This window comes from Anolis sagrei, chromosome 3 (genome assembly GCF_037176765.1).
Source record: "Anolis sagrei isolate rAnoSag1 chromosome 3, rAnoSag1.mat, whole genome shotgun sequence".
Classification (NCBI taxonomy): Eukaryota; Metazoa; Chordata; class Lepidosauria; order Squamata; family Dactyloidae; genus Anolis; species Anolis sagrei.
The window spans coordinates 101,337,955-101,353,450 of NC_090023.1; the positions used below are offsets into that span (position 1 = coordinate 101,337,955).

At 35.2% G+C, this 15,496-nt stretch overlaps 1 protein-coding gene across 2 annotated transcripts in view; it reads left to right on the top strand.

The window, feature by feature from the left end:
- The window catches only part of GABRB3 (gamma-aminobutyric acid type A receptor subunit beta3), a 288,335-nt gene extending 273,438 nt beyond the window's left edge, over positions 1 to 14,897 (top strand). For both annotated transcript variants that reach the window (XM_060769806.2, XM_060769808.2), the window contains 4 exons: positions 3,296 to 3,433; positions 4,099 to 4,251; positions 5,678 to 5,922; positions 11,577 to 14,897. In XM_060769806.2, coding sequence (XP_060625789.1) covers positions 3,296 to 3,433; positions 4,099 to 4,251; positions 5,678 to 5,922; positions 11,577 to 11,927 — 887 coding nt within the window. In that variant the 3' untranslated portion in view covers positions 11,928 to 14,897. The remainder of the gene's footprint in view (positions 1 to 3,295; positions 3,434 to 4,098; positions 4,252 to 5,677; positions 5,923 to 11,576) is intronic.
- The last annotated feature ends 599 nt before the right edge of the window (positions 14,898 to 15,496 follow it).

A 15,496-nucleotide genomic window follows, 5' to 3' on the forward strand; every position in this document is an offset into this window, starting at 1 on the left:
TTTAATAATTAATGTCTACCAGTTTGATTCCTTATCCATTTGCATTGTCTAACCCGTTCTGTGTTCGTTATTTCATCATACTGTTTTTAAACAATTATGCCGTGTTACCAAAAGTTTGCTCGAAGAGCCAGGTTTTTACTCTTTTCTGAAAGGTCAGGAGGAAGGGGGGCAATCTAATATCCCTGTGAAGGGAGTGCCACAGCCAAGGGGCCACCACTGAGAAGGCCCTGTCTCTCATCCCCACCAAGGGCACCTGTGGGTAAGGCAGGATCAAGAGCAGGGCCTCCTCAGATGATCTTAAACTCCTGGATGGTTCATAAGGAGACCTACGTTCAGACAGGTAAGCTGGGCCAGAACCATTTAGAGCTTTATAGGCTAAAGCGAGCACTTTGAATTGTGCTCGGTAGCAAACTGGCAGCCAGTGGAGCTGTTGCAACACAGGATAGATTCACCTTGCTCAAGACACCACCACACACCAAGGCTGTAGTTTTTGTAGTTTATTGAGAAAAAAGCAAAACCAAAACAGAGAAATAACAAGGTAAAGTTCAATAGGCAAAACAGAGTCTTAAATGCAAAGGCAAAATATCCAGGTTTCAAAGGCAAATAACATGAAGCATAGTTCTTTAGCATTGGTTAAGCAAGAGCCGATGGCAGCAAGACAAAGTCTCCAAAAATCGGGATTAAATCCAAAGTCCTAAAGAGCCAGAAGCTTTCCGCAAAAGCCAAGGTAATTCCACAAAAGTTAACAGGGTAAAAGCAACCTTGGACTGACAAAGAATGCCCTTCGACCAGATCATTAAATAAATTTCCCCGACATGAAAACATTACATTGACCTCTAGCTTCACGCTTGTTGGGAAGGTGTGCGCTTCTCCGAACTCTTAATTGCAAACAGTCTTCTCTAATCAAATCTCCACTATTTTCAAGGCCAGTTAGCTCATTATCTTTGCCCTGCCAGGCCTGGCCACCCTGGGAAACAAGAGGCTTGGAGCTCCCAGAAGGAGCCTCCACCTGGAGCTCCGAAGTTTCACTATCCTTATCTAAAGCCACATTCTTTTCTCTGGGGAACAGAATCAACACTGTCTGCTTCAACTGCCTCACTAACAGGAACATGTTCAGAAATCTGTAACGCATCATCCTCCTCGTCTTGAGGAAACTCAGGTTCAGAAAGCTCAGGCTCAGACTGAACCACAACAGGAGCTGACACAACAGAGGAGTTGTATGCTGGTGTTTGTGTTTTAATCAGATTAACTTTGAAGAAAGTAAGCACTGTGTATTATGGATGAGTGATCTTTCTATGCCCCCCGGGTTGTCAGACAGATCTACTTATGAATTGAAATCTATTTTCACAGAATAAGTAAAATTTATTCAATCTGGTTGTTTTCCTGGTAATTTGACTGTTCATGTCATTTTTTTAAAAAAATGTACAATGCCCACACTTTCTTCTTCAAATTGGTGTGTTTAGAAGGAGATTTTTACATATGTAAAATATCAATGCACACTAATGAACTCTTTCGTGCGAGTTTCATTTGGCCTGTTCCCAATCGTCTTGAAGTTCATGGGAGCTTTGGCATGGATTTCAAGGAGAGACCATCTGTCTCAAATTTGTCTTGCAACGCTGCTGAAACGTTCTCTTGATTTTTTTTCCAATGAGACTTCAAGGATTTACTTGTTGAAATAGTTGTGTTTGAGGTAAATTTATGCAGATTTATTTAGGGGACTGAATATTCATTTTCTTTTTATTTAATCACCTCGCTACTTATATCCCAGCCAGGATTCAAATGGTAACAACTTTCGTGGCATAATTTGTGGACAAGATGAGTTTCATCCTTTTACCAGTGCAGTGATTTTAAAAAAACTGTCTTTCAGAAACTATTTCTTGTATTCTTGATGTTGTTTCTGTGTTGAAACAGAAGTGTAGATAAGTTTTGATTCTCTGTGGCTAAATAATTAGGAGAAGCATTTTATTCATAAAGTAAAATATTTCATAAAATTACTCAGATAGTTGTATCTCTGTGCTTGTTTTTAACCTGCATTTGTTGGGCATTTTCCTTTGTAAGCTGCCCCGAGTCCCTTCGGGGAGATGGAGGTGGGGTATAAAAATAAAGTTGCTGTTGTTGTTATCATCATCATCATCATATCTGCTTCTACATTGCTACATACACACACCCTGATTTTCCTTTTTATTTAGAAAAAAGGGTTGTTTATAGTGAAAACAGACCTTGAATTCTTTATCATTTGTTCTTTCCATTTCTCTCCCCTTTGTTGATGCAAGGGCCTTTAGTCATAAACTACAAGATTCACAATCAATCAGCACTATGTATCATGACACTGCGATGATGCCATATAGTAGTCATATTTGCTAATAGTACACAACAGTAAAGATACCTCAGAGAATGGTGTACAATTCTGCCAATCTGCTAATGAAACTGATTTCATGAGCTGTGATAGGAAGGAGGCCATTCCATATAAAATCTAATTAAAACTATAATAATTAATGTCTACTTGCAATCCAAGTTTTGAGACAGCGTTGAACATTGCACAGAATAGAGAAGAAATTACTGTCATGCTTACGTTAGATTTAAGTCAGTTAAGACCTGAATTGCTGAAAGATGTACTGCATTTCACAAGGATGAAAGTGTTTCTGAAAAAATGTCCTGTTTTGCCTTAACTATATTTTTCTACCCTTTTGCACAAGGTTAAAATTATTTTTAAACATAACTTCCTCACATGGGGGGCAAAGGAGGAACAACCGTGCAACAAATATCAGTTAGTTCTTTTGAAAATGTCATTACACCTCTAATTCTTAGTATGAAGCTAAAGGTTTTGTCCTGCCAATTAAAATAATCATCTAAACAGAAAGATAGATAAATATATCTGATGAGCCATTTTTCCACTCTCCAACATTAGTACCAAAAGGGTTACAAATTGGTTTTTGGTCAACTTTAGTTTTGGTTTGGGGTACTGATTCAGAAAATTGCTTTGGATAGACTACATCAGGTCTAGTTTCTGATACAGAACATATGCCAGGGTCAGTGACAGGGAAGGAGTGGCAGGCGGCGTGAAAGGAACGGAAATAAATTAAATTAAATTAATAAAGAGGAAGGAGGCTCATGGATTTTCATCTTTACGACCACTGGTTGTCCACGGCCCACAGGTTAAGTGCCACTGGATTGAGGATCTATGAAGACAAAAGCAAATTTGGAAATGAAAAAAATAACAAAGACATTGACACTTTCTGTAGCAACTGTCAATCTTAAAATTTGATACTCAAGAAAATTTGTACTTTCTTAACAGATGGATACACAACAGATGACATAGAATTTTACTGGAGAGGTGGGGATAATGCTGTAACTGGGGTGGAGAGAATTGAACTTCCTCAGTTTTCTATTGTGGAGTACAAACTGGTATCCAGGAATGTTGTCTTTGCCACAGGTAAGTACTTCTTGTTTGTTTGTTTTTTAAAAAATCAAGCATCATTATCTCCCATATACATACCTATCTTTGTCTTTATAGGAGCAGAAATTACTTGAATTATATGGCCATCTTTGGTGTTATAATGGTTGAACATGTTAATAATGTTTGTACAAAGCTTTAAAAAGATTGCACCCCAAACCATCATAAGGCTTTGATAAAATAGTTGGATTGAATATTTTGGGAATAGTAATATATTAACAATTTAATTTTAGCTAAAGATTCCAGCAACTAGATCTTTGAATGAAAATTTCTATCCTATTAAAACCCTCTCAGCAAACTTTCTAAAGATTGTGCCAGTGGTGACACAGAAATGGCAGAATTAGGGGCAGGGGGTGACAAATGTGTAAATGATAATAGAAGCAATACTTAAAGTGTGTTAATTGGTTCAGTAGATAACAGCTGCCTAATGTGAATAGTGTGTTCTGAGCCAAATCCTCAGAAATCCTGGTTACATTTTTCCAAGTATGACTGTGTGTGATTAATCATGCTGATTAGGAAACAAAGTAACAGAGGGATATGTTTAGATCAAATGCAATTTCAACATCATGTTGGTTTTCTATTGTTAGATTAAGAAACTTAAGAAAAACTAGTAAGAACTGTGAATATTCCTCCTTTTTTAACAGGTGCCTATCCAAGACTGTCACTGAGTTTTAAGTTGAAGAGGAATATTGGATATTTTATACTCCAGACTTACATGCCATCAATACTGATTACTATTTTATCATGGGTGTCATTCTGGATCAATTATGATGCGTCAGCTGCAAGAGTTGCTCTTGGTATGAAATGGAGATATGTGGAACACTGCATGTGTCATGGTGCCTATGGGTTGCCAGGGATTGCAATATGATAATATTCAAGACTGGTTGTACAAAACTAATTTCATTTAAATGAAGACTTTGTTAAGAAATGGAGGCTTGCATTTGGATATCTAGAAAAGAAGACAAAAATAGATTTCAAAGTAGTCACAAGGGGAATTTATTAATGTAGGATAATGATAGGGCTTTTTTTGAGACATTCATTTCACACTGGGTGGTGCCAGAAGTCATGGATTGTTGTTCACGGGTAGGGGATTTGGGGGAATGACATTTCTGTATTATGTGTATTCTATTATCTTTAAATGTTTTCTTTCTCATATTCTGTAAGTTATTTAGTCACATAATAAAAAAAACTTATTTTGAAAAAAATACTCTCATTTTAGAGCAGTTCGAGGGTATATTTATCCCTCAGTTGTATAACATCATTTGTAAATTCTCTGATTTTAATTGCCCAAATCAAGTTAAATTACGTTACCCATTAAAAGTGTTCTATTGGACTGAAAGAAAATTTTGGGAATGCAAATACTTAGTTAATTATTGAATTCTTGGAGGGGCATATTAAAGAAAGGAATAAAAATGTTTCTGTGTCTTCTCTTCTTCTCCCGGGTTTTCCACAGATTCTCTGTTCTTAGATATATTTACAAAGTTTGGGTAAGATCAGTATGTTTACTGGCAACTGTTCAGAGTTTCTAATTTCAAATAATCTTTTCCATATTAGCATGTCTACCGACCTACAGTACTCTTCAACACATTCAATTTAGATAAACATCTGAAGGGGGAAATGGTAGTGGTGGGGCAAGCTGTCTTTAAAGGAAGCTTGCTCCTCCTTTACCTTCCTTTCATTGAGACATCAGTGATATGTTTCCAAGTAACATCAGAAATTGAAAATCACTGGGCTATCTGTTCAAGGAATTTTAATTAGAGTTGCTTATGTACCTACCACCTTAAGCTCTTTTAAGGGACTTCACATGTCACATTTTTATGCAATTTTAGTTCAGCAAAATCAATCTTATAGTAAGTCATGCATATGTATTTTGAGTGCATTTTTAATACAATATAGTCATCCTAATAAATGTTATTTATCTTATTCTACATTTTGTTTTTCCTCATTCATTCACATACTGATCTTATTAAATGAGTCAGCCAAGAAATCTTGGCTAAAACACCACTATGAACTTCACCATAGGCTTTATAATAACTTCAGTCTGTGCTACACTGTTGCCTGAGAAGAAAAGATAGATTATGAATTTAGACAAAATAATTTGGATGCCCATATATCAATTTCATCCAATTCCTTCCAACATTCAAAAGATAACAGCTTTCAGAATTAAATAGAGGACTAATGCATGGAAGGTATTAATATATTTGCCTTTCTTCCCATTTTTAGGTATTACAACTGTTCTTACTATGACAACTATCAACACTCATCTCCGAGAGACTTTGCCCAAGATTCCCTATGTCAAAGCCATTGACATGTATCTTATGGGCTGCTTTGTATTTGTCTTCTTGGCCTTACTTGAATATGCCTTTGTTAACTACATATTCTTTGGAAAAGGCCCTCAAAGGCAGAAGAGACTTGCTGAAAAGACAGCCAAAGCAAACAACGATCGCTCTAAATTTGAAAGCAATCGGGTAGGGCTCTTTACATTGTCTATAAGTCTGACTTGTTACTTCAGATCACTAGGGTTAAATGTACTTATCTTGCACACTAGTTTGTATTACTGACTTATGTGGAACCATATCCACATCCATCTCTTTAAATAAATATACTCTTAGTCATAAAGAACACCTTTAGAACAAAGAGAGTGGGAGAAGGAGTAAATATTTATAGAACTGTTGTAAAACATACATCTAGGAGGCTGCAGATTAAGAATTGTTGGCATCAAAAAGCAAAGGATACACAGATCTGGGAATTTCTTCCATTAGTGTTATTTGATTTAATTTCTTTTTTGTCTGGATGCTAAAAACAGTGTAAATGCAAAAAAAAAAAATCATTTAGCTTTGGGAATTGTTTTTAGTGCACTATCAACACAAAATATCCCCCAATTAATTAGCAAAAAATACCCCTTTGCTGAATCTGTGCGTTTGCAGTGAAAATTGATGGTGAATGGAAATTGTTGTCCTTCCTTTCTGAGCTCTGCTACTTAATTCAACAAGATATTTGTGTGGTGTTAATTGAATTACATTTAGCTGTCATAAATCATGAAAACTGTTGTAGTAAGATTTCTGAAACCCTAAACCTCAAACCTATACTGCAAGCAATAGCTTCCTTTCTGCTGTCAAAAGTAGAAACCTAAATACAAGGCAAATGTCTAGAGAACCAAGAAAATATTTGATTTCAGTCCTTAAATTCTTGTTTACTGGTCATTTCTCTGTAGTTATCTTTTTATAAGACACCACCCCAAGCAATCATAACTGATGTTCATCTGATAGCAATGGATGAGAGTGCTAAGAATTCAAATCCAAAAAGCTATACTGGAGTAGGAGGTTTTATTTAGAAAGCTTATCAAGATGATTTTGTACATACTATATCCATGGATTCAGTGAGTATGACATACAAGTGGAAGTATTTAAATATAGAAAAGGATGTTTTTTTAAAAAAAAATTAAATACAAATGCTAAAGTGGAGGTGATCCCTGTAATGGTGACTTCAGATGAATAAATTTTAGTCTGATACTATACTTTAAAAAAAAAGTTAAATGTACACTCTAACTTAGGGTGAAGAATGATATTCTAGGTTCAAATACTTGATTTTAACTAACAGCAATCATTTGAACCAATTTAAAACTATTATTTATTTATTTATTTATACCCCGCTTTGTCTCTCCCAGGGGAAACAAGTGTCTTGACATAAAAGCATTAGTATACAATTTCAAATATACAAATATATAAACATTAAAACAGAATTAAACATAAACACCACTAAATAATTCACAGTTAAACATATTCAAAATTAAAAACCACAGCACCCACTGACTAGATCTTAAACACCTTCATCTTTAAAAGTCTGTCTGAATAAAAAGGTTTTAGCCTGCTGTCGAAAGGACAACCTGGGAAGTCTCCTTCCCATCAACTGAGCTTGAGATGGAGGTGAGACCAAGAGAAAGGCCTCTCCTGAAGATCTCAGGGCCTGAGCAGGTTCATACAAGGGGATGCGATTAATAAGATCGTAACTTATTACCATAACATAACCAGTGCGTCTTAACCAGGAGATTCCACCTGAACATTAGGAAGAACTTCCTGACTGTAAGAGCTATTCAGCAGTGGAATTCTCTGCCCAGAGTGTGGTGGAGGCTCCTTCTTTGGAGGCTTTTAAACAGAGGCTGGATGGCCATCTGTCGAGGTTGTTTTGAATGTGATTTTCCTGCTTCTTGGAAGGGGGTTGGACTGAATGGCCCATGAGGTCTCATCCAGCTCAATGATTCTATGATTCTTCAATAGCTGTCTAACTACACATCTGGCCAAAGACTCTCTCCCCTAATCATCACATCTTTGATAGAAGAATAATAATCCCAAAGTTCACAATATTCCTTCCTAGTGACAATAATTTCCCATTGACCAGCACCCCCTTCCCATAGCAATCCACAAGCTCCACAGTGGGTAGCATTGTTTTCTTTTTTCTTTTAAGTGAGTTGCATCTTCTTCTTATATGTCTAAATTACAACAATCTCAGTTTAGCCTTCTTGGGATTAGAGACTTCAGGCATGATTTTCTCTACGGCCCATTTTTAGCAGATCATGGTATCGTTAGAACCCTTCTCCAGTGCAACATTTTAAATTTAAATGAGTTGAATTTCTTCCTATCAGCTTTTATAGAAATTGGAAATACAATGGCATGGACAATCCTGATTTTAGTATTCAATAATATATCTTTAAACTTATCTGACTTCTTCATAGCTTCAAATTATGTGTTCGGTGTACAGGTTAAATAGAAAGGATGATAAAATACAGTCTTGCCTGACATGTCAGTAAATCGGTATTCCTAAAAAATCATCACAATTAAAATTACTTAGAAACTGGCATTAAGGCTGGAATGATAATATAATACCCTGTTCAGTATCTGCTAAATCCAATTGTTTTAAGACCCAGGCCTGTAATAAAATCAACGGGAATTTTGTCATTGTCATTAAGAAGAAATAGACACCTAATGCCTGTTTCACTGACATCTCTGTGACCTACTCACTTTCTATAATACAGAAGGATCAATTTCTAGTAAATGCAAAACTTCAGCTTAGGATGAGATCTTCAAGAACCACTTGATTTAAATATAGCATTGGCTGTAATTACATTTTAGGAACATCAAGTAACAAGTAGATTTTTGTCCTTAGCTGAACCATCACACTCAGTTAAAACACATTATGAATTCTGATTTTATTTCTAAATGAATTACATCTTTGCATTTGCCTAGCTGAAATGTAACTGTCTATAATATATTATTATATATGCAGGGCTAGTACTGTTTGCATCTAGGCAAGAGGATGCTGATATGGGAAATGTGCATTGGATATTCCATCACTGTGATAAACCAAAACACAATGGTGCATTTGCCTCATAGTGTAAACTGGGGATGCAAGGAAGGACAACACTGATTATGATGCCAGTTACTTCCAACTTGAGCAGCAATACCTACCTAGGATTTCATATTGCCTTTAGTGTGGAAACTTTTCTAAATGAGATACAGCACAATAATGAATTTCATTAGCTGAGTATACTGATTGTCTCTATTTCTGAGCAATTCCTGATGAACAACACACATTGAATGTAGTGTCCCATTTTCTCAATTATCCAAGCTGATTTGAATAAATGGAAGGGTGGGAAAGTTGCTCTTGTATTCCCAAAAATTACTCTGTTCCATGGTTTTTAAAGTTTTGGCATGCCATGGTATGACTGGCTATGAACACTGTATACTAACTTGAAAGGTGCATTTCCATTATAGAATTAATGCAGTTTGACATCACTTCAACCTCCATGGCTCAGTGCCATTGAATCCTGGAATTTGTCGTTTGCACCACCACTCTTTTGCAAAGGAGGCTAAAGACCTTGTCAACTACATGGCAATTAAAGTGGTGTCAAACTGCATTAATTCTACAATGTTAATGTATTCTAAGAGAGGAGAATTATGTTGCCTTCAAGTCCTACTCTAGATTCTCCCTGGAGGATAGAACTAATAAACAGTATGCTGCAGTCGATGGGCCTTTGGTCTTCTTTTAGTTCTTTGGAAAATTTTCAGACATTTGGAACAGATTGCCACTGACAGATTGCAGAAGTCCAACCTATAACCGAGTTCAGAAGTGGGGATCTGCCTTTAAACAATTTTATGAGTATTAGTTCTGTACTCATAATTGTTAACAGAAATTCCATAGTAGAGGAATTGTGAGATGCCACTCAAAGAGCAAACACTAGTAGCTAAAGTTAAAAAGTCATATCTATTAAGAGAACTACATTAGTGGTGAAGTATAGAAAAAGATTCTTTATGCTAGCTATCCTGACTTCATTCTAAGAGAACAAAGAGAGAGCAGAAAATTCCAGAGTTGGGCCAGAAACTTGAGTAGAAGTGGAAAGCCAGAGAATATCAATGTGTATTATAGCTGGGGACAGTACAGATAACTTAAGAAAGGAAACGGGACAGGTTGCCTTACCAACTTCCTTAACTTCTTATCTACTGATCTTCCCATTACCACCATGAGGTGATATTTCTTATGCAGAACACTGTTGAATTCTAGCAATAACAATAAACAATAAAAAAAGAATCATTCTTCCAAGTAGGATTTCCAGGTTGAATATGGGAGATGTTTTTACAGCTTCAATAAGTAGTACAGTGTCCCATTGGTATTCACTGGGGTTTGGTTTCAGAGCAGCTTGTGGGTATCAAAATCCATGGATGCTGAAGTACCACTATATACAATGAGAGAGTAACATGATATTCCCTATATAAAATGGAGGGGGCGCTTGAAGATCTGGTAAATAAAGAGAGGCTACAGCAGGATGTGCCTATCCATCAGCATAATGCTCGCCATGTAGTTCATTCAAGGTTGGCTTTTTGGATTTGAATCGAGGGATGCAGAGCTCATGGATAGGTAAGGCTTACTGTAGATTCTGGGTCAGAAAGCCGTACTGTAAAGTTCTGTGGAATTATGGCACATTTCCCTCACCATCCAAAACTCACCTTTTACCTGATACAGTCCCTCACAGCTGTCTACTGGCTAGTATAAAATGGGAAGGCAATGAAGAAGCATCCAGTTCTGTTGCTGTAATGTAACTGGACATACAAAATCAGTCTCATGTTGCAAGAGTCATACACATAGCTGTGTTGGGAGCAGGGGCAAACTGCATCAACTGATAAATTGGTTTGGCGAGGGCAAGGAATGAAATATGCCATATTTCAGAAGATCTTCCTGATCTAGGATCTGCTAACGATTAAACCTACAAGAGTCCCATCCTGTATTCAACCTGGCAGCCACACTTCAAGATGTGGCTATATTTCTTAAAGCAACTTTATATTATTATGTATGTACAGCAAGGCTGGGAAAAATGTTGCCTTCCAAACATTGTTGATTTTCAACTCCCATTAGCCCAAGTCATCATAGTACTTGTTCAGCAATGTACAGAGTTATTTTGCAATAACATTCGCAGGGCCAGACATCCGATTGCCCTCATGTCCAAAATAAAGAATTATGAGGGAAAAAAATCTTTGAATATTGTTTTCAGCTTCCAACATTAGGCAGCGGCACCATTTTTTGTTTGTACAGAGACATTACATAATGATCATGCTCTGTAATAGTCAACATTGGCAGCATTGAAGTCCCAACCTGGCCACTGAGAAACAAGAAAGGGTATCAGAATCTTAATCCAGGTGCAGAAAAAGAAAAGATTCTTTCAATAAATGACATAAACCTAATAGGGTACTGGGGAAGGGTATGTCTTTGGTTAAGTAAAGAATATGCAGCAACATTTTGGGTGAGCTGGAAGATGTTCAGCAATGGTAATCCTACCTAGAGACGACTTATTAAATGAACAGGATTTAAGGTAGTTCATATTAATACATTTTGTTCATTTCAGTGAGTGTACTCTAGACTTTATCTTCCTCTTTATATTGTTTTATATTCATACTGTTGGAACAGTTCCTAAATAGCATGATTTGTTTTATTTTTAAGAGCTAATTGTATGCCTGTAGACTATACCTTCTTTTCTGATTATGAAGTCATTCTGTATGTTTTTATGTATTAATGTATTTTATGTATTAAAACCATTTTGAAACCATCAAATTATGTATTTGTTTCTAACTAGGTGGACATGCATGGGAACATTTTGCTGACATCCCTGGAGATTCACAATGAAGTTGCAAGCAACGAGGTCACTACAAGTGTCAGTGATCCTCAGAATTCAACAATATCCTTTGACAACTCAGGGATCCAGTACAGAAAACATAGTTCACATCGAGAAAATCTTGGAAGGCGTACTTTGGACAGAACTGGCACCCATACTAAGAAGAGTCATTTACGAAGAAGGTCATCACAGCTAAAGATAAAAATTCCTGATCTAACGGATGTGAATGCCATAGACAGATGGTCAAGAATGGTGTTCCCATTCACATTTTCTCTTTTCAACTTAATCTACTGGCTATACTATGTCAACTAAATTGACTTCTACTTTTTTAACAAAAGACTTCAACAAGCAAAATACTTCTCTGCCTGTTACTTTTTATGTGTACATAAGAACTTTTGCACTATATATATATAATATACGTATATATATTTAAAATCCTGTTTATGTGTGTATATATATATTGTGAAATAATGTGTATTATACCCATTGTGCATACACATATACACATATACATATATACATTCTCTTTCTGTCTGTTTCCCGCTCCTTCTCTGGATGATAATGGACAATTTAACACACAATGCACATTTATGAGCTTTTTGAAACATTGAGAGGCAAGTACTCTCATATATTAGATTTTAAGAAAGCTAATTGTTGTATAAGACCACCCAAACAGTTGTCAGTTCTCTATTCCATAATGTTAGAATTCTGTGATATTGTTTGCAAATTCTTATGATTTTCACTGCTCATTAACTGATAAATTGCACTGGTAAGTTTTTTTTAAAGAAATTTATATTTAATGTCAGGTTTACAACCACTGGGCCATATTGATCATAGTTTTTTGTTTTATATGTTATCATAGATAATGTTACCTTCCTTAAATTGACATTGTTTTTCATGAATCATGTTTCTTCTGTTGTAGTAACTTAAATATTGTTCAAAAATGGGTTTGTCTAGTATTCATAGGACTTTTAATACATTCATCTTAAAGATCTATTTAATAAGCAAAGAGGTGGTTTATTATAAGCACTCCACACTTCAGTGCACAATATAATATTTTATAATTTGAGCTTTTCCCAGACATTTTTCTGTATTGATGAGGGAAAACATCCATCTATTTAATGCTATAATAATACAGTTGTAAATGTAGCTGCTACTGATATTTTCAGAATTTTCTTTTCTTATCAGAGATTAGGAGTTATTTAATATTATTTTAATATCTATCAATCAATTTATTGAATTGGGTTAGTCTAATAACCATTTTGAACAGCTACTAATGAAAAAACAATACAATTATAAATGCCATGATACAGTTACAATAAAAACATTGGTTTGTCACCTTATGTTAAGGTGACACTGAGCCAAATTAAAAATACACCATCCAATACTTCTCCTTCTTCCCATCTCTTTTCCTCTGTGTTTGGCAGCCTTGGATATTTTAATAGCAACAACAATGCTAACAATCTGAGTAATGAATCATGCTTTGTGTCAATTTGTTGCTTTGGGGATGCAATTTTTGAGGGGCTCGGTCATTTTTGGCCATTTATAACCATTTTAATTGCTGGAGCTTTAAAAAAAACTTAAAGGTAACATGCTACTAATGAATTCCTAATATTTAATGTGATTAAATATTTTAATAATTTTCACTATTAAAAGAAAGAAAAATGGGCTAAATAGGTTAGGAATAAGGAAGATGCATTTCTCTTAAAATCTAATTTGACCTACAGTTACTTCCTGTTTTGGAGCTTTCCAAGTAAGAAAAATTCTCAGCAAAATACAATCTTCTGATTCTAAATGTTTCTTTCAGGATTGTTATTACGTTGAGAATCTAAAAGATATCTCAGGTTAGTTATTTTAACAAAGTTCAGTCACTCTAGCTCTGTTTTTTATGTGTTTATTTTTTTAAAAAATCATTCTCATCAACAAACTTTCTTATAACATGATTGACATAATATATATTTGCATTATATGCATATATATTAATATTTTATCCAAATTTAATTTCTAGCGCTTGCTATTGTGACTGCATGCTATATCATACTTTTGTTTATGTGATGTTACCGTTTTTCTTCTCTAGCACTAAGTCACTAGACTGCTTCTAATGTGTAAAATCAGTAACAGAACATTTTCATGTCTGTTTTGTACATATATTATATACACTAAATTGCTAGTAGAATTGATATGCTACATTCACAAACCATCAACAATACAACAAAATGTCTTGCTTGAGCATTAAATGCATTCAGTCATTTTCCTTTGCAAACTGTTGCCAACTTTGTTTTCATTCAGGTTCACATGGAAGATTGGAGTTGTTAGAATGCACTAATTTCAGTGCAAATAACATAACATTGAACAAAACTAAATATTTCTACAAGTTTTCATATCTCAAAATAACTCATGGATAGAATGTATTGCAATGGACAGGTAATAAGAATAAAGCTACATCTTTTACCAAAACAAAACATTGGGATAAGTCAGGGGGGTCTATTCAGGGCATTTAACACATGAGAGCCCTGCACTTAGTCTACACTATATTCAAACACTCACATAGAATCCTAATATCTATTTTGACCTTAAAAGGATCGAATTTCAAAAGGCATTAATGGAAAATGGAATGGACAGGAATTAGAAAAGGTGAAACTATTTATGTGGTTCACCTTCTACACTATCATGATAGTGTGCACATATGGGTTTATCTGAAGTTTTGTATAGTCCTCAGTGTATGGAGGAAAAGAATCAAACTGATATATGTTGAAAAAACTACTTCTGATGTTACGTGAATGCCTTTTGCATGTCACTCCCACATATAATAATACGCTGTAGGAAACTATGGAAATCCAGTCTCAAACGAGCAGGAAATTACAGAGATTTAAACTGAATTAAAACCAAACCAGCTTATTTCAATCTCATTCAAGTTGGAAAATAGATTTGGTATTTTTGGATGGGAGAGGTCTGATATTTTATTTAATATGCCAAGCGATTTGGAAGAGAAATGTTTTAACTTGTCTGAAACAACAGGTCTGACATGAAATCTGAAACTCACAGAATTTGGTTCAACTGCGACTGATACTCATCTGCTTCTGCAAGCAACATAGGTATGTTGGGAATTTGACGTGTCACCATGGCTTTCCCAGAATAATGTGTTTAAATTAAAGCTATGCTAAAAAAAAAAATCCTTTTAGCACTCTGGTTCATTTTGCTGCCTTACCAAAAGTTCAACTGGAAATATTTCTCTAAAGTAACAAAATGTTGGTATAAATATCAATAAAAAATTGAGTACAACCCTTGTATGAAAATCATTCCTTTAGAATGTCAAAATTGTAATGGAATGTTTAAAATATATGACAACACGAAGGGTTATTGCTAAATAAAATGTGAAAAAGTATATTTGCAAAGGATTGTCAGCAAACCTTTAATTACATTGGGATTTAGACAGCGTGGCTCTCAAACTAATTCCAATGAAATGCCCGTGTATAATGTGCTATTCCAAGCCTAACTGCATTACATTGAAACAGATACTATAAAGCTTAACTTTCTGTAGGGATATCTAGAAGTAAAACCTTAATCTCACTGAAACTGGTAGGATCAAACAGATTTAAATATAAGGGCAACAGCTTAGGTGGATGGTGGAGTTCTGCCAGAATTGGTCTGGTGAACAGATGAAACTGAATGTCAAGCTGTAAATAGAACCAGAAAAAATAGAGAGATTTCTAGGAAAGCACAAAGAACCTTTCTGTAGGTTTAGTGAAATTTTCCTTAGGGGTTGTGCACTTCCCTGACTTCATTCTACATCACTGAACAAAAATAACCATTTTAAAAATATAACCTCCGATATAGAAATGAAAATGGATGTCACATTATTTGTAGCCAACAAGTGTGTG